Here is a 25,539-nt window from a genome sequence, read left to right on the forward strand (position 1 = left end):
AATGTATTTTCGATGCTTCAAAAAATTCTAACTTACCCTCTGATGTCACATGAACTACTTTGATGATGTTTTTCTTAACCTTCTGGACATGGAGAGTATACCGTGCACATAGTTTCAATGGAGGGACAGAAAGATCTTGGAGTAAATCTAAAATATCTAAAACTGTGTTCTGAAGATGAACGGAGGTCTCATGGGTTTGGAACAACATGAGGGTGAGTTATTAATGACATAATTTTGATTATTGGGTGAGCTAACCCTTTAAGTTTCAGCAAATGTCTCATGACGTACAAACTTGATTAAAAAAAGCAACCAAAACCAACACACCTTCTCATTCAAAGAGTTTTCTTTATTTTCATGACTATGAAAATTGTAGATTCACACTGAAGGCATCAAAACTATGAATTAACACATATGGAATTATATATGGAATTATATACATAACAAAAAAGTGTGAAACAACTGAAAATATGTCATATTCTAGGTTCTTCAAAGTAGCCACCTTTTGCTTTGATTACTGCTTTGCACACTCTTGGCATTCTCTTGATGAGCTTCAAGAGGTAGTCACCTGAAATGGTCTTCCAACAGTCTTGAAGGAGTTCCCCGAGAGATGCTTAGCACTTGTTGGCCCTTGTAGGTCCGGTGACTGTGGAGGCCAGGTCATCTGGTGCAGCACCCCATAACTCTCCTTCTTGGTCAAATAGCCCTTGATGCCTTCAGTGTGACTACAATTTTCATAGTCATGAAAATAAAGAAAACTCTTTGAATGAGTAGGTGTGTCCAAACTTGTGGTCTGTACTGTATATATATATATATCAAGTGTTGCATGTTGAACATGATTAGAATGCAAATGCAGTAAAAGGCTCTGAGAAAATTGCTTTGTTACTTTCGTCCAACGTTAATTTTGACCCCGCTCTTCCCTCATCTTAGATCTCAAAAAAAAAAAAAAAAAAAAAAAGATTTCTCTTTATATCACTCTCATACATTATTATCTAGTTCTGTCTCATTCAAACTGATCCTGTTTGAACTCACCAGTGACCCATACTTCCTGTGTGTTGCTGTAGGTTGTTTTATAGGCTGGTTTTCCTCTCTCTGCTCTGCACACATAAACTCCTGTGTGTTTTAGAGCAGCAGAACTGACAGTGTAGTTTCCTCCATCTCCTCTGCTGCTGTCTGAGAGCAGCTGATAAAGATGTTTGTTGTCTACAAAACATGAGAATTCATGTAGATTTCACCTTAAGGAGCTTTTGCTGTGTGCTTTTACACTTTAAATTATGTTTGTTGGGGTAATTCATTGTATTCAGTTTGACTGTATTAGGGCCAGATCAAAGCTCATGGAAATTATGGGCACCAGTACATGCACATAAAACCAATTAATAAAACCAGTTAATTGAGTTGTTATCACATGAAGCACATTATATCTTACCTGATGAAGCAGTTAGAGTGAACCAGCTGAATGTCCAGTCTGTAGAGGAGCCATAAACCTCACAGATCAGAGTCACTGGATCTCCTTCAGTCAACCACTTCTGTGGAGAAACACTTAAAACTGCCTGGACTCTATCTAAAATAGAGAAATCACTCATTAATAACATATACAGAGTGTGTGTATGAAGAGACGATCAAACTCACCTGATACTGTCAGTGTAACTTCATCACTGATGTTTGATGTTCGTGATCCTCCTCTCTCTGCTCCATAACAGGAGTATTTACCTGTGACAGACTCATTAACAGACATGAATGTGTGTTCCTGCAGGTCACTGGAGTTGTAGAATGCACTGTATTTATACCAGACATATCGCCAGCTAGTGACTCCTTCACCATCAATGGCACATCTGAGAGTGACTGTCTCTCCTCTGAATACATGATGATTGGGTTTGATGCTTAATTTGGCTTTTGGTTTTTCTGTGCAATGACAACAATTTACAATGAAAACAATGAGCTGTTTTAGAGAATAAAAACTGGACTACAAGACACTCATGCTAAATTAGGTTAAACTGTTATTTTCTATAACTATAACAGTCAATTATTTAGGCTTATGCAATCATTTGTGCAGTATGTAAATAAGGTCTAAACTTGCCATATATTGTCAATGTTACTGGTTCACTGACATTGGTGTAATATCCTCCTCTTTGTGCTCTGCACCTGTACTCTCCTCCATCAGAGACTTTCACTGAATCAACTGTTTTAGTTGAAGCTTCAGTAGATTCAGTGTTTGAGTTTTTACTCCAGAGAAACTCCAATCCATCCCATGACTGATCCACCTCACATCTCAGAGTAACTGAGTCTCCAGTGAACAATGAACTCTGTGGCAGCACAGTCAGAGCTGGTCTGGGAATATCTGTCAGTATAAAATCATTTGTGGCATAAGTCTTGAAAACATTTCAGCAAAAGATTTCATTCTCTCATTGGTAAACATGGTGTATGAGCCATTTCATGTATTTGTTTATGTCAATATAGCGATACTTGATAACTAAAGAAGCTAGTCATATCCAGTGTTGGGCAAGCTACTTGGGAAATGTAGTGAAGTAAGATAACAGTTACTCTACATTAAATGAAGTTTCACTAAACTAAATCTACAGCTGGGAAATGTAGCAAGCTATACACTACAGCAGTGGTTCCCAACCTTTTTCAACTCGCGGCCCACACAACCAAACACATATGTTTGCGCGGCCCACTTCAAAAAAATTAACTGACCCCGCTATTGTTGGGTTAATAACTTAGTACTCAGAAGCTAGATTTTAAACTATATTTATTGAATAAACTAGGGCTGTGCGATATGGAGAAAAAAAAAAAAAAAAACTATCGCGATTTTTTTGATCAATTTTGCAATTGTGCTTTTACAGTCATGAACGCATTCAGGATTAATTTGAAACATATTTCCAAAAGAAAACCAATCAGAGCTTTATCAAAAAGTTGTAACATCTCTAGAACAGACATAAGTCAAAATTATCCCTATAGTGAAGATGTAAAAACATTTTATAGACTTATGGCAAAAAAAAAAAAAAAAAAAAATCCTGTATACAGGGACTTTTTTTTCTTTTTTGCCATGCATTGTTCATAGAGCTCATTAATTGTAGCGGTGCCTCAGGTGTTTGCAGTGTGTATACAGTATGTGTATGCGGTCAGCAGTGAGAGCGCATAAATATAACGCGAAAGCACATATAATGCACGAGTGCGAAAATAATGCACGAGTGCGAATCTCTCTGTTCGCAGCAGATTTCCTTTGCTCTGTCACAAAACCGGTCGTGCTTGCTCAGATACACGCTGCTTTGCGAGGAGAGAGTGTGCACACTTAAAACGTGTCTCCTCTCACTTAAACTGCATCCTGTTCACTAACAAATTCACTCTATGCTCATGTGTTAGACATGAATTATTTTCGCACGTTTTTATTTCTAGCCTTTTACCGCAGTGAGAACGCTCTGATCCGTCAACATTGGCTCAGAAAAAAGGCGCATCACAGACAGTGTGTGAACCTGGAGTTAGGCATATGCGCACGCTTAAATCGTGATTTTAGGACGTTTTCTTTTAATCGCACAGCCCTAGAATGGACTGGAAATGAACAGAAAATAATTGGCGGCCCACCTGCAATACCACCGCGGCCCACTAGGGGGCCGCGGACCACAGGTTGAAAACCACTGCACTACAGAAACATGGCTTTTAAAGTAGTTTACTACATCTAAGGTATAAAAAAAAAGAATTAATATAGCAAAAACCGCCAGTAGTCTATATACAGTGGCAAATCAATTAATGAATATGTCACAGAATAATTTATTCAATTAATATGTTCAAAGCACCTGACACATTCAGTAATAAATCACCTCTGTGTGTTGATCAGAAACACACAAAAAGTATTTTATGGATTTGTTTGGAACTATTTTTAAATAAAATTGTGTCTGAAATTTAATTCACTTGATATTAACTTGTTTGCTGAAGGTTTTTATAAAATCAATATCACGTTTTGCATGTTCCTATTCGCAAAAAACGCTTGTGATATTGCTTAATTTTATGTTATAATATGAAAAAGATCTCATACAAGTATTTTATTCAATGTCCGAGAAAAAAAGAATTCATATCTTTATGTTACATCTGAAAAAAATATCTTGATTTAAGGCTGTTTAGATAATTGTATTGTAAAACAATTTATTTGTTTATTTTGTATTAATTATCTTATTTGAAAATTTTGGACAATTTTCAATCTTGTTTCCGACCACATCACAGTACAGAGACCGCACTCATTAAGATGATAAATGATAGCCGCTTAAATTCTGACTCTGGCAAAAAATGAGTGCTGGTATTTCTAAATCTCAGTCCTGCGTTTGACACTGTCGATCATAACATATTACTAGACTGACTGGAAAACTGGGTCTGGCTTTCTGGGATGGTACTCAAATGATTTAGTTCATACTTAGAAGGGAGAGGCTATTATTTGAGTCTAGGAGAGCATAAGTCTAAGTGGACGTCCATGACATATGGAGTCCCACAAGGGTTAATTCTTGCACCGCTCTTGTTTAGCCTGTATATGCTCCCGCTAAGTCAAATAATGAGAAAGAACCAAATTGCATATCACAGCTATGCTGATGATACCCAGATTTACCTTGCCTTATCTCCAAATGACTACAGCCCCATTGACTCCCTCTGCCAATGTATTGGTGAAATTAATAGTTGGATGTGCCAGAACTTTCTTCAGTTAAACAAGGAAAAAACTGAATTTTATTTTATTTGGAAACAAATATGAAGTTTTCTAAGTGACTGCCTTGATACCTTGACTCTAGGGGTCAAACAACTAAAAATCAAGTCAGGAATCTTGGTGTGATTCTGGAGACAGACCTTAGTTTCAGTAGTCATGTCATAGCAATAACTAAATCAGCATACTATCATGTCAAAAACATTGCAAGATTTAGATGTTCTCTTTCGAAAGCTTCAGTCGATGCTGCGCTGCTCAGCGCATTGGGAAACGTCTAATTCGTGACCAGCTGTGAATATTGTGTATAACACATCAATAGAATTGACCCGGCAGTAATATAGCCTAGGTTGATGACGTCATCGGAGCATGCCCACAAACCGGGGCTATAAATAGATAAGCCACAGGTGCATCAAAAGGTCTTTTGTCTTCAGATCATTCTGTGCATGTGTGCGTCAGGAAAATGAAGAAAAAGTGAAGAAAATGCTTCGCTCTCATCTGAATTATTTCCAGACCGCACCCTCATTATCATTGCGGGGCTCTCGTAGGGATTTTGCTTGCTGCATCACCTGATCCACGTATCCTTTCTCGTGATCTCGAAGCACGCTCCGGTGCTTCTTCAGTTCACGATGGGAATGATTTACCTCTTGGGCTTACAAGGCTGCAGGTCAGGCTGGTGCTGCGCTGCACAATATGTCAGTGTTACAGGCATACCAGGCTGACCTGTCGAAGGACTTGAGTGTGGGCAGTAGTCAATCTCTGTGGAAGAGCGGTGTACACCGCATTATCTCTCCTCAGTGCCCTCAGGAGATCGGTCTGCTGGAGGTCTCTAGAGCGGCTAGTACGGTCGTACCCTATCAGTCCGTCGCTTCAGGGCACCGAGCTAGTGGCTCTAGGCACACAAGGAAGTGTTCGCTGAGCTTCGTCGAGCCACAGATTTTTCAGCCTGTGCGACTAAGCAAATGGCCCGTGCAATCGGCCGTTCTATGTCAGCTTTAGTCAGCACAGGGAGGCATCTTTGGCTTAATTTGACGGGCATTGAAGAGGCATTCATCAGTTCAGCCACAGCTAGTGGCTCTAGGTGCAGAAGGGAGCATTCGCCCCTTCCCGTTATCCTCACAAAACCCTTCCATCCCCACCTCTTCTTGTGCTTTGGGGGGCGGCGGTATCCAGCGAGATGTTAGATGTTCCAGTGTTTCCTGCTGTAATTCAGGACACGGATAAGCTAACATCCCCTCAAAAAGAAGTGTTAAAATTAGTACCGCTCTCAGAGAGTCTGGCAGCGTGGAAACTTCTGCCTGGTATTTCTGCATGGGTATTGAGCACAGTACGGATAGGATACAGGATACAGTTTATTCGTCATCCTCCACATTTCAACGGCGTGGTCTCCACTTCCGTGAAACCGGAGCTAATGCAGGTACTGTCTCAAGAGCTACAAACTCTTCTGGGCAAAGAGGTCGTAGAACATGATCCTCGTTCAAGGAGAGAATCGGGCTATTGCAGCAGATACTTCCTGGTTCCCAAGAAGGGTGGGGGAGTTTTTTCTCATTGCGACAACTTCTTTAAAGAGAATTGGGGATATGCAGGCTCTGTCTATTTCACCATCATGCTTAGACTTTGCTCCAGGGATGGTGAAAGTAATTTTGCATCCTCATCCTGTTTACCTGACTAAGGTTCCATTTCCAGCTGTACATCCGGTCATTCTAGAGGCCTTCTGCCCTCCGCCGTTCACAATGCCGGAGCAGGAGAAATCTTAAACTGTGTCCATTCAGTGCTCTTCAGACTTGCATCCACCGCTCTAGCCAGTGGCATAAGTTGGAGCAACTGTTCATCTGTTATGGTGGTGGTAGCAGAGGAGCAGCTGCCACCAGGCAGACCATGTCTCATTGGGTCAGGGATGCTGTTGCTTTGGCTTATGAGGCACGCGGTCAAGCTTCACCTATAGGTCTTAGAGCTCACTCCACAAGAGGGGTCACCTCTTGTAGTGCTTTAGCAAGGGGTGGCCTCTTACAACAGGTTTGTGATTTGGCAGGTTGGTCCTCTTCGCACACATTCATAAGATTTTATAGTTTGGATGTTCATGCTACTCAGGGCTCTCATGTCCTTGAGTCAACATCACAAGCTAATGTCTGAGGCCTTCTTGTGGTTTGGTAGCACACCTGCAAAACCTTAGGGGTCAAAACATTTTCAAACTTGGCGGCATGGGTATTCTCGATCCCAATGCGCTGAGCAGCGCCGCATCGACTGAAGCTTTCAAAAGGGAATGTTCCCGATTACTTAACTGTAACCTTGTTCCCTGTGAAAGTGGAACGAGATGCTGCGCTGCGCTGGCGTGCTGAATATGTCCCATGACTGCTCTTCAGACAAAATGTCCGGTTGATGCACCTGTGACTTATCTATTTATAGCTCGGTTTGCAGGCGCACTCCGATGACATCATCAACCGAGGCTATATTACCGCCGGGTCAATTCAATCGATGTGTTACACACATTATTCACAGCTGGTCACGAATTAGACTTTTCCCAATGCGCTGAGCAGTGCAGCATCTCATTCCGCTTCCTCAGGGAAGAAGGTTACAGTTAAGTAATCTGGAACGTTTTGTTTCCAGTCAAGACTTGGAGATACTTGTTCATGCCTTATCACCTGCAGGATGGACTACTGTAATGGGCTCCTCACCGGCCTTCCCAAAAAGACCATTAGACAGCTGCAGCTCATCCAGAACGCTGCTGCCAGCATTCTGACTAGAACCAGAAAATCTGAGCATATCACACCAGTCCTCAGTTCCTTACACTGGCTTCCAGATACATTTAGGATTGATTTTAAAGTACTTTTAGTCATTTATAAATCACTCAATGACCTAGGACCAAAATATATTGCAGATATGTTCTCTGAATATAAACATAACAGACCACTCAGATCATTAGGATCGAGTCAGCTATAAATACCAAGGGTTCACACAAAACAAGGGGAGTCCGCCTTTAGTTACTATGCCGCCCACAGTTGGAATCAGCTTCCAGAAGAGATCAGATGTGCTAAAACACTAGTCACATTTAAATTTAGACTCAAAACTCACCTGTTTAGCTGTGCATTTATTGAATGAGCACTGTGCAATGTCCGAACGATTGCACTGTATTTTACATATTCAATGTATTTTATGTGTAATCGTTTTCTATTTAAATTCATTTTAAATAAGTCATGATTTTTTCTTCATGATTAGTTTAATTTATTTTTTGTTAAGCACTTTGAATTACCATTGTGTACGAAATGTGCTATATAAATAAAACATGCATTATTTTATATACTTGTTTATTTATTTTGCAAGGCATGCAACATTTAATGCCATGGATTCGTGAATTTAAGATTATCTGCTCAAATTTAAGACTTTTTAAGGCTTTGATTTGTGCAAGACTGATTTATTACTTTTATGACCTCAGCCAACAAAAACCCTGATACATTTTATAAGTGCATTTTAATTTCATAGACAATTGAATAAATGCAGCTGCAAGCAACTATAGGAACAAGTGAGGTTCACATTTACTCAGTATGATGCAAAGAGTAAAAAAATAGGAACAAAGGCTTTTGCAACTAAACCATGCGGGAATTGGTCTAAACCACATATTTTAGATTAGCAGCCAAGATCTCAACCCACCATTAGGGAAGAAGGAAACACTTTTGAGGAGCGGTGGATGAGGAGAGACTTCACATGCTCTGCCCTGTTAGAGCTCTCAAAATATATATCCAGAGGTCCTCCTCATGGCGGAATTCAGTTAGTCTGTTTCGGGTCGCCCAAGAAGGGGCTTCCTGCTTCCAAACAGACCATTAGCAACTGGGTTGTCCAAGCTATATCTATGGCCTACCAGGTGCGCAATTTGCCTTCACCTCTGGCCGTGAGGGCTCATTCTACCAGAGACATGGCATCCTCTAGAGGATGGGACCCCCATCCAGGAGGTCTGCGATGCAGCAGGATGGGCCACCCCTCACACTTTTGTTAGATTTCACAGCCTGGACATTCCATTGACACCTGGCACTCTTGTGCTCTCGTCCTAAGTGTGCCTGTGCGCAGCTTCACACTAGGACAGGCAGGGTTCGTTGTGGCATAGTGGATACTCGTTCCCCCAAAGTGAACGAGAACTGCGTCCCTTCGCCACACCTCCCCCTGCCTGGGAGCACTTGCAGTTCTTATTCACTTTCTCGGGGACCAAGGGTTACAGTCGTAACCCGAGACATTTTACTTGTGTAAAATATTTCTATAAGTACTTTTACTTTTACTTGAGTACTGTTTTCGGGTACTCTACCCACCTCTGTATATGTATAAATAACCTCTGACACGGAGAAGAGTGAAAACTCCTCACATGACGGCTAAGTTAACGAACATAATGAACCAAATGCACTGACGGATCTTCTTCTGTCTGTTCTGCAAAATGTAAACAAATGTATATTTATTCAAGCGGAAATATTGGGGAAATATCAATTATTTGTGTCTAGGCAAAGGCATTCCTCCTGGAACAGAGCTAACGCCGGTTTAGAGGGTATTTATTTCATACACTGTGATTGCTTATTTAATGAAAAAATAATATTATATTTAATGTATAAGTTGCACGTACAACAAACTAATGTCAATACCGTGTACTTTAATCGAATGTAGCCTAAGTTATACCTTATGCCTTTGCAGATTTGCTTTCAATTGACTCTGAATCCAGAGCCTCATCTTCAAAGCTCTTGATGTTCTTAAAGCTTCTGTTACAAATTTGAGTGAACTGCTTCAGACGACTCAGGCACCCCTGTCCAATAATACTGTCTAATCAGCATCTTGATGTCCAGCTGTGAGATGGATGGATTATCTCGGCAAAGGATAAATGCTCACTAACACAGATTTAGACGGATTTGTGAACAGTATTTGAGAGCTATTGGCCTTTTGTGTACATAGAAAAAGTCTTAGATCTTTGAATTCAGCTCATGAAAAATGTAGGCAAGAACAAAACTGCTGCGTTTATCATTTTGTTCAGTGTATTAAAGGAATAATTTAAGATGGTTAGCCTATATACCGTTATCAGCATATGTTGAAGTAGTTTCTCTCCTTGTCTCAGAGACAGTGCCGGGGCTAAGCAAGTTTCTGATGGGGCTATAGCTTTTTTATGACTCATTAATAACATCTTAAACTTGTGTGTTTATGAAGAGATGTTCAAACTCACCTGATACTGTCAGTGTAACTTCATCACTGTCTTGTGATCTGCGTGATCCTCCTCCCTCTGCTCCATAACAGGAGTATTTACCTGCATCAGACTTAGTAACTGAACTGAATGTGTGTTCCTGTAGTTCATTGGAGCTGTAGAGTGAACCGTCTTTATACCAGCTGTACTGCCAGCTAGTGACTCCTCCACCATCAATGTCACATCTGAGAGTGACTGTCTCTCCTCTGAATACACGTTGAGCAGGTTTAATGTTCACTTTGGCTTTTGATCTTTCTGTACAACAACAACAATTCACAATAAAAAATAATGTGTTAGATAATTTAATAAATAAATCATGCAAATGTAAGGGGGTTTTAAACCCACAATCTTTAGGTTTATAGCAGGTTAGATTACAGTAACTGATGATTGATTGTAATTAAAATCATCATCTGCATTCTGAAATCAAAATCTTCATTTTTAAATCTTAAACTTTTTCAACAACTGTGTAGAAACACTTAAAACTGCTAAAACCGTTAAATCCCTAATAAATAACACATTAAGAGCCCTATTTTAACGATCTAAAGGCAAAGTGTAAAGCACACGGCCCAGATGCACTCAGGGCGTGTCTAAATCCACTCTTAATGGTTAATGGGTGGTTTTGGGCATAACGTACAATAAACCAATTAGAGTCTCATCTTCCATTCCCTTTAAGAGCCAGTTGCGCTTGTGCCATGATGGATTTGCTATTTACACGGTGGAATTTGGCAAGCGCAAAGACAGAACTGCGTCTCCGAGATGAAACAGAAATGCTCGTGTGAGAGTAAATAGATAGCCTAATTCTGATGCGATGACTATCCATGATGATATGTAGGCATATATACTGTATATATATATATATATATATATATATATATATATATATTTATATATATATATATATATATATATATATATATATATATATATATTAGCCTACAAAAAATTATTATGCATTGCAATCATTTAATTTTTAATATTTGGCATGTTTGTGTGCTGCTGTGCGTCCCTGTGTTTAATAAGCAGTGTGTACGCGTGTTGTGGACCCGCCTAAACTAACATGCTCTTTAAATAACAAAGAATAAACATTGCGCCAGACTTTAGATCAGGTTTGAGTTGGTCTATGGAGCAGTCTAATTTCAGCTCTTTAAAATAGTATTGCGCCTGCAATGCGCCTGAACACACCTCTTTTTTTAGATTAGCACGCCCATAGGCGCAAAAATGAGCCAAATGTTTTTTAAACGCATAATTAAATGACATGGTGCTGGACGGGAAAATGCGTACATCGCTGGACTGAAACTAGCAAACACACTTGCACTGCGTCTTGCGTCCTATTGCGCCGGGTGTATTATAGGGCCTTAAATGTGTGTGTATATGAAGTGATGATCAAAATCACCTGATACTGTCAGTGTGACTGCATCACTGTTTTGTGAGGTGCGTGATCCTTCTCTCTCTGCTCCATAACAGGAGAATTTACCTGCGTCAGACTCAGTAACAGGAATAAATATGTGTTCCAGTAGTTCACTGAAAGCATTAGCTGAAAAGTCTTTACACCAGCTGTACTGCCAGCCAGTGACTCCTTCACCATCAATGTCACATCTGAGAGTGACTGTCTCACCACTGAATACATGATGAGCATGTTTAATGCTCACTTTGGCTTTTGGTCTTAATGTACAACAACAACAATTTACTATTAAAAAAAAATTGCTGTTTAGTAGTAGTATACCTTATTGTCCTCGAGAGGAAAATTGTTTTAGACTACAAAATTGCTGCATGACCTACATACAATCTACATACAATAGATAAAACAAACAATATAAAAGATAAAATGGAAAGAAAACCTTAAGATAAACATCTGATAAATGGGCACACAGATACTGGTACAAAGGAGTTCTTGTATAGATTTAGCTTACACCTCGGGACTCTGTATCTTCTGCCAGAGGGAAGTAGTTCATATTGTGAGTTTAAAACATGACTCTGATCGCCAATGATCCTTTCCACCTAGTTAAGAATACATTCCTCATATAAATCCTGGAGGTTACAATCTCTCTCATGCCAGACAATTTTAGATTCTGTCAATATCAAGTGCATCAACTTAGATTTAAGCTTCACTGAAAGATTACCAGACCATACTGTGATCCCGTACCTAACAATACTTTCTAAAACAGCTTTCTAAAACCGCCTACTGACATTTTTGTTCACACCATACAGATGTAATCTGCACAAGAAGTATAATCTTTGTTCTAGGCAAGTACAAACCCATTCAATATGTGTATTCCATGTAAGTGAGCTCTCTGTATAAACACCCAGATACTTGTAGGTCTGCGACTGGGTAATATGATGGTTGTGTATAACCACTCGTTGATGGTCACTAATACATTTTGGATCAAATACAATTTCCTGTGTCTTTTTTGTGTTAATTACCAACTCATTTTTATCACACCAGTCATTAAACATACTTATTTCTGCTTGATAAATGGTGCTAACATTATCATGCTCATAAAGTAGACTTAAAATGGCTGTGTCATCTGAATATTTAAAAACATAATTCTGTGAATGCCAGTTTGAGCATTCATTTGTGAAAAGTGTAAAAAGAATAGGTGAACTGACACAGCCTTGAGGTACACCAGTACCACTAATCTTTAGTTGTGAAATGCAACCTTTTACTTTTACACATTGGGTTCTATCTGTTTAAAAAGAATAATACCATTTGGTAATAAGTGGGTTAACACACAGCTGCTTCATTCATGTTTCTACTGTGTGAGCACATTTGCCTGACTGTAAAGCATTCATGCTAAATAAGGTAAGACTGAAGTGTTGTTCTCTGTAGTTGTTGGGCAGTGTGGTCACTTGTATCTTATGAAATCATTTGCACATTGTGCATGTAACCGTTAGTGAGGTATCATCCATATGTTATGACATATATAAGTCAAATTCCCTCACCTTCAGTGTGTCCAGACTGAATGTGTGAAATCAGCACTAAAACACAAAGAGAAAAAAAAACTCATTACAGTGTGAACAAGGAGCTGATCAATTTTCCTTTATACTTTAGACATAAAAGTTTAAAGCAATGCCATAATTTTACTCTCAAATGTTTCTCAACTTGTTTTTCTAGATTCTAGATGTAGTGTATTTCTGTAAAAACCTTCCAGAGTCTGAAAACAGTGACTGTTATGAATAGTAACTCACATTACATTATTGTTCAGATAAACACCGAAATATTAGTTTGATGTCTTATAGATTTCATCATAGCAGAGAGAATTTTAACTTGTTTAGGGAACTTGAAGCAAACACTTTTAGTAACTGTGTACTAAAGTGAACATCTACTAAGGCATCAGGGACAGTAAACTGTAAAACAAACCAACAGAACTGATTCAACAAACACCATTAAACAGCACAAACCTGAATGACTGAACAAACACAATGATCTACATCACAGCAGAGTACATTTCTCTTTCACAAACAGTGCTAAATTTCTCTTCCTCTTTCAAACTCATCTTTCACTCATATAACATAGAGCTGGATTTGAAACTCGGAGCAACAAGAAAAGACATAAATCAAGGAACACTAAATTAGAAAACTTACATGATATAATAGCAATTACCATCAACTGAAATACATAGTAATACATACTAATACTCACAGAGCACAAGAGGAAGTTGACTGAGCTCCATACTGACTATATGATGACAGACGGTTAAAGACACAGACTGTGTTAAAGCCTCAAGACTTCCTGAAACTTACAGTAATATCTTTAGAAACATCATGACAGATAAAAATAAAAAATAAAAAAACTCATGTGTTATATAAATATTTTGATAATACTGATAATCTTGTAATGTTTTCAGAAAAGGTCACTCTAACATGCATGTTTTCTATATTTGAATCATATTTTATCAAATTGATAAGCTTGGATTTCATTATGATAATAAGTACAATTCTGTTGTGTATATTGAATGATAGAAGTAGCAGAAACTTCATCACTGAGTGATGTCACTGACCTGAAATATATGTTGAGTTTATAAATATATGCACAAACTTTGCTCTTCTTCCATCAAAGTTTTCTTAAAATCCTCTTTAAAACACATGAACCCATTCAACCTGCAACAGTTTCATAACAGTACGCATAAACAGGATGCATTGGTTCATTAAACTCCTGCTGTTTACTGCATTTTCGACATTTGCAAACAACGCAGTTCACTCATGGAGTATTATCACTCAATCCATAATTCCAATTTTGGGCCCATCCTTCTCACAGCAAACTATTCTGCATTTTTGTGTCCTCTTTTTACAACTCATTCTGTATGATTTATAATCTTGTTTATAAGCTTGACCTCAATTTAGGTCCCCACTAAGTTCCCACGAGTTGGTCAGGTTCAAGTGCCCATCAGTACAGACAAACTTGCAAACAAACACACACAAGTTGGTCAGGTTTAAGTGCCCATCAGTACAGACAAACTTGCACGCAAACACACACAAGTTGGTCAGGTTTAAGTGCCCAATAGGAAAAACAAACTTGTACGCAAACACACGCATGCACACACACACACATACTTGTTTGGGGTGCCTCGTGGGGGCACCAGTTATTTACCACATTTTGGGGACACCACTTTCCTGACATCCTAGAGACTAGATAAACGCATCAAAAAATCAAAAAAAATTTTTTTTTTATAAATACCTCACTTAAAATGTAATTAATTCATTAAATAAGGGTAGGTGATAATCTGGGGACAGGTCAGGTTAACACATGTGGGGACACTGGGACAACTCCTTATATGGGCATTAACGGATGTCCCATCTGGGGACAAAACCCTGACCAACTAGTGTATCAATAAGTACATATGGATGTCCAATCTGGGGACAAACCAGTGTAATCTACAGACAAAGAAAGGTCATAATATGGCCAGCTGGCCAATTCATAATGGTATTTCTGGAAGTTATATTGGTTCGTTAAAAATAGGGTGGTTTAACAAGTTAGTTCAGCTTGACTTCAAAAATGAACTTTAACTTCTTCAACAGCAAGTCATTTCAGTCCACTAAGACTGCCACAATCATATACTGCATTTAACTAATTCTTACACAATTCAGTTGCTGCATTTACTGATTATTATGACCCATGAGAGACGTACCTTGAATGTGATTTAGCTGCTCTTATCAAAGTCAATCTAATATATATTATAAAGCCCTTTAAAACTAAGTTGTCAAAGTGCTTTTACAAACACCCACCCTAAACCTGACAGAGCACAAACAAGTAGATACACAAAAATATGAAAAATAAAATTACCAAACCAATTAAAGGTATACATGGTAAGCTTACTGTTAAAAGTATGTATTCTGTTTGAGGTAAAGTTAAGTATCCTGTAGTTAACCAGTAATAACACATTCGGGAAGGTTAGATCAGAGCTACAATTCTTAAATTGTCTAAAATTATGAACGTTATCAGTGGAATGGAGTTTTTTTGTCTTGTTTTGAAATGCTCTAAGAATTTAATCTTTAAGTCATTAAAAAAAAAAAAATCCAAGAGAAATAAAAACGACCTTGATACAAATTGAATCTACAGCCAAATTTAATCAGTACAGTATGGGTTCCGTGCTTGCCACCAGATATTACAACATATACTTTTTATGATGCGTTTCGTCTAATGTGCCATCAGAAAATAAATTAATCAATTTAAAATTAAAATGTGAAAAGTAAAGGGGCCTGAATAAAGGCATTGAAAACTATAGGCACTCACTCTCTCGTTTGGCTACTGTTCATAATAATTTGTCCCAAAGGAAGCATATACACACTAAACAATATAGGACCCATTACAGATCCCTGAGGAACCCCATGACAGACCTGTCCAAGTTCAGATTTGTTGTTTCCCAAAACAACAAACTGGGTACGATCAGTAAGGTAAGATTTAAACCAGTTTAGTACCGTACCAGTGATACCAAGCCATCTCTCCAGCCTGTTTATCAGGATAGAATGGCACACTGTATCAAATGCAGCACTAAGATCCAACAGGACCAGGATGGTGGAGGCTCCAGAGTCAGCTGAGATAAGCAGATCATTCATAACTCGAACCAGGGCTGTTTCTGTACTATGTCCCTTTCTAAACCCAGACTGAAAAGGTTCAAAGAGCTTTTTGGAAGACAAGTGTGAGTGGAGCTGTGCCACAACAACACGTTCTAAAACTTTAGCAAGAAAGGGTAAGTTTGAGATAGGTCTGTAATTAGATAGATCTGACTTATCACATCCAGGCTTTTTAAGGACTGGTGTAATAGCTGCAATTTTAAGGGCTTTTGGAACTGAACCAGTAATGAGGGAGGTGTTCACAATGTTCAAGATGAGGGGGCAAATTGACGAGAGACATCCCTTTAGAACAGATGTTGGGATTGGGTCAAGAGTACATGTAGTTGTATTCATTGCCATCACTAATTTCAGAATACAATCATTAGTGACTATGCTAAAACTAGAAAATGTACTTTCGGGAAAACTAGGGGGAAAGATCACAGGAACTGCAGAGCAGGGTACCAAACTGATAGACTTATAGATGTTTTCAATTTTTTCCATGAAGAAACTGAGAAACTTGTTACACTCTTGTACGGAGGAACAAATTGGTGACTTGATTGGTGCAAGAAGGCTATTGATTGTCTTAAAAATCTTATTTGGGTTTGCAGCACCATAACTAATAATAAATGAGTAGTACTTTGTTCTTGCTTCTTTGAGTGCTTCAACGTATTGACTCAAGTGACCATCATACATAAGTTTATGAACTGTCAAACCCGATTTCTTATATTGACGTTCAAGCTGCCTGCTTTTCATCTTCATAGCCCTTAACTCAGTAGTGTACCAAGGAGAAGATTTACTAAATGAAACAACTCGTTCTCTCCTAGGGGCTGACTCATCCAAAGCAGATGACAAAATAGAATTATAGTGATCAACAGTTTCTACACCTGAGTGCTCTGAGATCAGGCAGGAGAGATTGTCATAGTTAAGATTCTTGACATTTCTAAAACTAATGACCCTTGTTTGAGTACTACTTAAAAGTGGAACATTTAAATTAAAAGTGAGAAGCTTATGATCACTGATACACAAGTCACTACTATTTAGGTTATCAATGTCTACTCCAACAGAACAAACCAGATCTAGTGTGTGACCTTTATTATGAGTGGGAAATTTCACGTGCTGAGTCATGTTAAAACAGTCTAATGCATCCATGAAATCAACTGTTAATTTACTATTTGAGTTGTCCACATGAATATTAATGTCTCCAGTCACAATCATTGCTGGACAAACAGCACTAAGAGATGTAAGTAGCTCTGTGAGTTCAGTAAAAAACAAAGGATTTGGTTTTGGAGGTCGATATATGAGCACAATAAGGACAGATGAGACTCCGTTCACTTTAAAAGCAATGCACTCAAATGATGATACACAGGGAATGGTAATTTCCGTAACAGATATATCAGCTCTGTATATAACAGCGAGACCGCCACCTTTACCACTTTGACGTGGTCTCTCAATATATGTATATCCCGGTGGAGCACTCATATTTAAGTTTATGAAATCGTTTGGCTGGTGCCAAGTCTCACATATACAAAAAAAGTCCAAAGCATTGTCCGATATGATATCATGAAGTACAGCACTCTTATTATTCATTGAACGAACATTTAGATGTGCAAATCGAGCAGTTTCAATTCTCACTTTCTGATGAGTCAGTTGCGGGTAACACAAGTTTGCATGGCAAACACCACGTAGAGAACGCTTGTGTGTTTCAGAGGCCTTGGATAGAGACCATAAAACTTTAATGCCAGTCCCAGTAGTATAAACATTACGCCGTGATCCTCTGTGCAAATATCTCGGCCGACGTAAAAGCCGACATGATTTCAAGGTCTTTTGAACACAGACGTCGGGGAGTAAATAATGTTCCAATGAGAGAAGTTCAGAAAAAGAGAAAAGTTTCAGAAAAAACCTTATCATGATGAAATCCAACTGTTGTTGAAGGACCCGCTCTCCACGAAGCCCAGACAGGGTCACAAGAATGATGACAATGATGACGACAATGCAAAGCGAAGGAATCCGCATGATAGGAGCAGCGATATCCAATTTTAATCACTTCAGAATCCAGACGCTTTGTTATCAAACTGCTGCATTTGACAGGTCGCAGTGTTCCCAGTCAGCAGGATCAGTAATACCACGATGTTGGGATTGCAAACATGTAGATGTTCTCCTTCGGAACACCGCAAACTTCACGTGTTTTAACCAGCAACTCCATGGATTTGATCATTTCCGGTGCCAAAAGTACTGCAATTTTCCTTCCTCTTTTTCCACAGATTTCTACACGACTAAAGTACTTGCATAGTGCTTGTTCAACTTCTGAGAGAGAGTCAGCAATATCAATATTTAAAGTAGATTTGTCTCGAGACTCGAATGATTGTACTGGCATCAGACAGGCTTCCCCTTGCCTTTTTCTGTTGAAGATTATCATTTGTGCAAGAGTGACTTTAGCCAGTTTTGCCCAGGTCTTGGTGTTTTCGATCCATTAAAAAGTGTGCTGTAGTATTCTTGCTGTTTCTCCTTTAAATATATATGGAGTTTCTTGACATCATCTGAAATGGCAAGATCAGTGGAGTGTTGTACCTTTTTTCTTCCAGGGTATTGTGAGCATGACATGAGATCATCTCCCTCCAGCGTGTCTGATAGATGTGTTTGAAGTCCTCTGCTTTTTGAACTTTTGTTGTGTCACCGCAGATCCTTGCATCACAACTTACAATGTCGGCAACCTTCATGAGGCTCTGACCAAGTTTGTTGGCTAGCGTTGGCACCGCTATCTTATTTGTCTCACACTGAAAGCCTGTAACAGCTTTAACTGCATTAACTGTGTGTTGGAAGTTGGCTGGATCAATGTATTCCTCAAGTGATTTGAGAGGGGACACCTGCCTTCCTTTCAAAACCAGTCTCCCTAACTCACGCATTTTCTGACGGATCAGTTCATGATCAGAACGCCGGTGTCCCATGAGGTTGTATTTCTGTTCGCCATACTTGAGGACACAATGGTCACTCTTTATGACATCTACCACTTCACCTTGTTTCATGTCACTGAGAAGTTTCCACAGTCCCTTGCTAACTCCTTCCTGCACAGGTTGCGCAAAGGCGCAAATCGATTGGGCTCAAGTTCTACCAGGTTTTGGAAGAACACCTCGAAGTGGGCACCTTTTCATATACGTTTCCAAATAAATCTTTTTTTGAAAAGTCCTTGGCAATTTGCACAATGTAAGAATTTATTTGGATTGACATTTGGAGAACTCGTTTGTTTACATGGAACAATGACACCTTTTCCCTTTCTAATGACATCTACATTGTGTGCTCCGTCCCCCTGTTTCCTTAGTGTAGTCAGTTGGAGCTTTCTTTCGAGATGAAATGGCCTTAGTGACTTCAGATTGATCTCCATGAACAAGTTCCAGATGCCTGGCGATTTTGGATTGTGGTTTCTCACAAAAGAGACAGTAATGTTTTTTGGTGTATCTTCTAGATCCATCGTCAGTCTTTTGACTGTGCATGACTGTAAGTGAAGTTATGGAGCTTTCCCCAGATGTGTCAGATTCAGAGTTCCAGTTTCTAGGTCCCTTGTATGTTTTTCTTGTTCCATTTTTAACAGCAGGACTGGCCATGGTGGCAGCATTTTTCTTTAATATACTGCCTCCCTCTGAGCTGGTCCCACTTTCACAATCAGACCTTGGCACATATTCATCCTCTGTTATTTCCATGCTGCTTAGTGAGTCTTCAGAATCATATCCAAGCATTTGTTTTTTAAACTGAAATTTAATTTAAATTTAATTTCCTAAATACAAGGTCTGTGTCATTGAAACAGAACTACAATATCTCCCAATATCTGTAGAATAAAAGTATTTCCTTCTAACATCCACAAAAAAATACCCTATATTTTAAACTGCAAAAAAAAAAAAAAAGTAAAAGCAAGCATTTTTGTTACATGCACGCAATTACTCTAGTTTAATATCTAATTGCATCAATAAATGCAAAAATAAATGCAAGTTATCAAGTATGAATGGGTTTAAAGTATTAAACAAACATTGAAAGAGTTGCCTTTTAAACTGTTACAAAAATCAGTCAAGATAAAATTAATGAATTGTCTAAACTTTTATGAACTGTGGCCATCATCTATACTTGCTTACCTTGGGATTGGAGTGGGACACATTCTTATCTTCTGCACAGCTGGAATCTGTGTCCATGTTGTTTTGGAAAGCAACCTGTAATCAGTCAAACATGACAAATATAAAAGGTATTGAGAATTCTACACAAATTATATTAGCAACAAAGGTGTCCCCATAAAGACAGTTAAAATACAGGTCAATGTCCCCAAAAGGTATCAAATAACATCACACATCGCTTGTTCGTTCTATTCACAATTTATACATGAGCACAACAGCAAAAATAATAGCCTACAATTTCATGTTGGCTGAGCGTGAGTTGGGGCAATTTCTTGTATAATGCACTTTCTCATCATGACATTTCGATAAATAATCTTACTGTGGTTTTGTCTCTTACAAAGAGATCATTACAGACATATTGGTTTAATGTTTAGACATTATACAGTTGTATGCAGAGCAGTACACAATCAAAATATTTCTTGGTGAGTCGTATACCTTTTAAACCCGGTCACAATTAAATGTGATCTTCAGACCACAAACTTTAAAGAATAGTGACTTAAAAGGTAGATATTTTATGTAACCCTAATTGACAGACTTAGGCAAGTAATGAATGTTGTTACTTACAAATACACTCTCTGTTCTTTCCAGTGGCGGTACACATTCGCTGGTTGAAAGAGATGCATGGTCAATTTCTGACCATACCTGTAATAAAAAATAATTATCATTTGAGGCTATGAAATTACGAAACAGATTAGGCACGTTGAGACTGAATAACAGTCTTACAAAACAAAAACAAGGGGAAACAAAGCTTTTCCTTTTGCTAGAGTGACATGTGACACAGAAATTCAAATCCGGGAACCAGTTAACACATCTACAGTGCACTCTGTAAGTATTGGGCCCAACACATATTTAGAAATATTTGAAATAAAAACCTGAGGTTATTACCAACTTCTGTTTAGAGAATGTTTCTATCCATCTTTTATGGACAGTGTATAAGGCTAGCCATTTAAATACATGGTCTCCAATAATAAATTAGTAATTAGACAAACAATATTTTAGGATTTATAATGGTTTTTACTGACGGATGTACCCAATGAACTATATAGGAAAACTGCTACGGTGCACCTTATAGTTTGCAAAAAACAGTAGCAGGATCAATAGTTTTTAGTTGTATAAATATACAAAAATTATATCAGCAAGAAATTACATATGAGTTCCAATGGTTATCCTTAAGAGGACTAGGATTCCATCCTCACTAAGCCAAAGTGTCCCCATAAGGACAGTTAAAATACAGGTCAATGTCCCCAAAAGCTATCATAAATACTCATCACTACCTATATGAGGTTAAAGTGCCAACCAAACTTTCAGGTTTGTTTAGAGGGTGTTTGTATCCATCGTTTGTGGTAAGTCGTTTAAAGTGTAGAAACCAATATAATTATATTACAATTTGTCATTCATAACTTACAAATGTAACTACGTATCGTAAATAGCGCTGGACTATTATGGCCTAAAATCAAAACCTCGATTAATTGAACATTTTACCTCGATTACGATTAATTAACGGTTACTTTGTTTCTGTTTTGTTTTTTGCCCTCATAGTTCACTGACAAGGTTTGTACTGTAAACAGAGCCGTAGCTGGGGTTAGCAGGGCCCCGGTTCAGGTTGTACCAGTGGGGCCTGTCTGAAAGTGTTTAAATTGTGTGTTTGTTCTGTTTATTTGTTTGTGCTATTTACACAGTGTTTAAGTTTTTTCAAGTTTGTAAGTGTCCAGGTACAGAAACCGAATAATTAAATGTAAAATAGCACTGTAAAAATTAAACATACAGTCAAACCAAAATTTATTCAGACACCTTCAACATTTCTCTATCAGTTTATTTGCTATAGTTTAGAAAATGGTAATAAAATATAACAAGAACTCAAGAGTTAAACTGTCAGAACAAATTCATCTTGATAATTTCAGATAACTTTGATAGAAAGATATGTAATGGATTACAATCAAACAAAACTTCAGACAACAGTCAATACTTTCAGGGAACTACACTGCGACCAAAATGGTCGCATATGCGACCTTTTGAAATGCCATTGCGACCCAAATTTTTATGGGGTCGCAAATGTATCACTGATTATTTTTGTACCTACTTATGTGTTATGCTATGATTTAATATGAGCATTTATTAAAACAGAAATGTGTATTTTAAGAATACGTTTTATAATGTGCTCCGAGCATTCAACACATCAAGTTGGCTTCAGCCCCGCGCTGCGGGAAAGCTGAACTGAGCAGCTGGTGACTCGCGCTGTGTTCGGTGCTAGAGAGAGAGCCGCATCTCACGGACAGCAACACTGAACCGAGCTCTCCTTCAGGACGTTCACGTCCTCCCGCACCTGAACGAACAAATACAAATCGCAGTTTAAATAAACAGAAAAAAAAAGAGCGAAAAGCGAAAGAGCTCAATTCAGCACCGCAGTGTTCTGGTGTTCGGGGAGCAAGCAGAGAGAGACGCGTCTCAAAGTCTTCTTGCTGTTGTACCGACGACAAATACATACAAAATATGCCGAAATACCCGTCTTGGAAAGTGTGTTCGAAAAAGTCTGTGGTTATGTCTTAAGTGAAAGTAAAGAGTTGAGAAAAGTTTGATGTGTATCATTATAATGGATGCGTTTGTCTCCTAAAGGGACCGCGCCTAATTTACTAGCTCTGCTGTCAGTGCCTTTAATGTATGAAAATGAAAGTAAATCACTCACTGCTCTTGACTGAATTACAAGGTTTAACAAGAATTTATCCAAAGTCAATCCAAAAATCTGACTGATTGATTATATTGTTTTACTAGTGGGTGCAGGACGCTTGTTCATTTAAGTGAGTATGGTAAAATAGTGATCTGTGAAATATTATACCCAAAAATTCTTCATACTGTAGACTACCAATGAAATTGACAAAAAAAATAAAAAAAAATAAAAATTAGGGACCTGACCATTTTTTGCTTAAGTGTTTCTTTCTTTAACTGCTAATGCAACCTTTTCACACCACAGACTGAACCAAATTAAGCATTGCTTGCTTGGTAACTGTTCAAAGTATTGATAGTTGTGTAAATATTGTCATACTGACAGTTGTCTCAGTTGCCTGTTTGAATCCATTACATATCTTTTTAGCAAAGTTATCCGAAATTATCAAGATTAATTTGTTATGACACAGTTTAACTCGGAGTTCTTGTCATATTTTATTACCAATTTCTAAACTATAGCAAATAACTGTGATAATGTAAGAAATGTTGAAGGTGTCTGAATACATTTTGGTTTGATTGTGTATTTTATTTTACAGTGAAGACTATGTAATGCTATTTTAAATTAACAAAAACAAACTTAAATGTAAACATTTTGTAAATAGCACAAATAAATAAATAGTGAACATACAGTACAAATGAAACTATTTTAAACAGGGTCCACTGTACAACCTGCACCGGGGCCCCTCTAACCCCAGCTACAAGACGGAGCAATGCACTGTGTGTATTGTAAGAAATAGAACAAGGCATGTGGTTTAAAGGATGGCAAGTAAAACAAAGCACATCTGTATGCAATACAGTTTCATTATTATCCAGTAATTATTATAAATAATTTGTGCGACCAAATCATGTTTTGCGCCAGTAACTGAAAAAGTTAGTAGCACAAGTGCCACCAGTGGAAAAAGTAAGTGTAGTTCCTTGACTTTGTTGGCCAATTACCAAGCAATGATTAATTGTGTTCAGTCTGTGGTGTGAAAAGGTTGCATTAGCAATTCCGCAAACGAGAGGTCGTCTCTCTCTCTGCATGTGAACTGAGCACAGCGTGAGTAACCAGCTGCTCAGTTTAGCTTTTCCGCGTCTTGTGTTTGAATTCTTTTAAGTTTTTTGAATGGTTAAATTAGCAAGTGGCAAGGCTTAATAACACGTGAAAATGATATGCTTTCGTGTCGACACGCAGCAGCGTTCTGTCAACTGTCCTGAGCGTCTTTTTAGACTGACCTCAGCCAGACGGTTGAGATCGACTAGTAAAGGTGGGATATTTTTTCCTATTGAAAGCGTGATCTGACATCATAGCTCACTATCAGCAGTTATTTGATCTATGTTCGTAACATTTTTTATAGATTATTGCTCGGTGTAAGAGATAAATAAAAGATCAGATAAAGAAATTGGAACAAGTACCAGTACGAGTGATTGCGTGTGTGAATTAGTCATACTATCTCTATTATTGTGACGCTGTGGGTTGTAAATAGCATAGTTGGGTGATTCTCACGAAATCGTAGTTTCAAAGATTTCATTTAAAACATTTTAAAAAATGTTTGTATCAACAGATTTTCTTTTTAAGCATTAAGAGCCAGCTCTGAGGTGTCGGTGACCATAAATTTAAAAAAGTTTTACTGACAATTTAACAACTTTTTGAACATATTTTCCAAAACATGTCCTTAAAAATCTCATTACCGTAACACTCTGAATAGTCCAGTGCCAAGGGGAAAAATAAGACATTTTCACATTTTTAAAAATGGTTTATTAACAGTCATGCACTTGAAACTCTGGAATAAAATATATATTTTATAATAAAATTTTTATGTGATTTTCAATTATTTCTCTCATTACCGCAACACCTTCTGCATTTTGCAGCCAATTTTTTATATTTTTTTCATTAAAAACTGAAATAATTTCAAAATGATGTGGCAAACCCGAAAGAACATAATGTATAGATTCTGCACATACATTTAAAAGCAGACTACTATTTTTCAATTTCTTAAATAAATCTTAAAAGACCACATGTTGCGTTAATGATACATAGGTTACAAAAATGAGGTTCATGATTTTGGTAATGATAATAGGCATTAAGTATGTGGTATAGTCAAACAAATAATATTTAATGTAGAAAATAAATTAGATAATATTGGCATAAATTATTTTGCAGTGCTTCATAACTAGATAACAGAGTAAAAACACCAGGGGCCATTTTCACAAAATATTTTAAGTGAAACTAAATGTTGCTCCTAACTCCACATCTTTAGGACTCTTCGACTCTTCTTCGAGTACTTCATAAAGTGTTTTTATGTAAAAATCAGCTCTTAAATCTGTGAAAAGTTAGTGGTAGTCAAGAGGACACCTAAATCACAAAGACCAAATCATAAACAATCCTAAAATGGCTGTTTCCACAGTAATCCAGTTTGGATTTCTTTTACCTTTGTACTAAATCTTACTGTCATATCAACCATAATAATCTAGTCTGTTAATTAAAAGGCTGCTTATACATATAACAATTATTTATAAGATGCAGACATGTAGAGGCTGACAATTAGCTGAACATATGCTTGTTTAATTAGTGACACTCTAGTTCAAACTTTATTTGAATATTGCAACATTTTTATTTTGAAATCTTTATTTGATTATGGCAACATGATATCTCATTCTACAATATTTCTATTATAAAATAACTGACAGAGACTCATCCCTTATCAGCCAATCATGGTGGGTGTAGTTAGTAATCATGCCGA

At 37.8% G+C, this 25,539-nt stretch overlaps 1 protein-coding gene across 1 annotated transcript in view; it reads right to left on the reverse strand.

Annotated features, from left to right (window-relative positions):
• LOC113053532 (sialoadhesin-like) overlaps positions 1–13,557 on the reverse strand; it is a 32,616-nt gene extending 19,059 nt beyond the window's left edge. The window contains exons 1-5 of the mRNA XM_026218654.1: positions 13,528–13,557; positions 12,828–12,863; positions 9,870–10,142; positions 2,075–2,335; positions 1,627–1,899 (exon numbers count right to left, since the gene is read on the reverse strand). Of these exons, the coding sequence (XP_026074439.1) occupies positions 1,627–1,732 (106 nt within the window). The 5' untranslated portion in view covers positions 1,733–1,899; positions 2,075–2,335; positions 9,870–10,142; positions 12,828–12,863; positions 13,528–13,557. The remainder of the gene's footprint in view (positions 1–1,626; positions 1,900–2,074; positions 2,336–9,869; positions 10,143–12,827; positions 12,864–13,527) is intronic.
• Between the last annotated feature and the right edge of the window lie 11,982 nt (positions 13,558–25,539).

Source organism: Carassius auratus, chromosome 3 (assembly GCF_003368295.1).
Source record: "Carassius auratus strain Wakin chromosome 3, ASM336829v1, whole genome shotgun sequence".
NCBI classification, from domain to species: domain Eukaryota; kingdom Metazoa; phylum Chordata; class Actinopteri; order Cypriniformes; family Cyprinidae; genus Carassius; species Carassius auratus.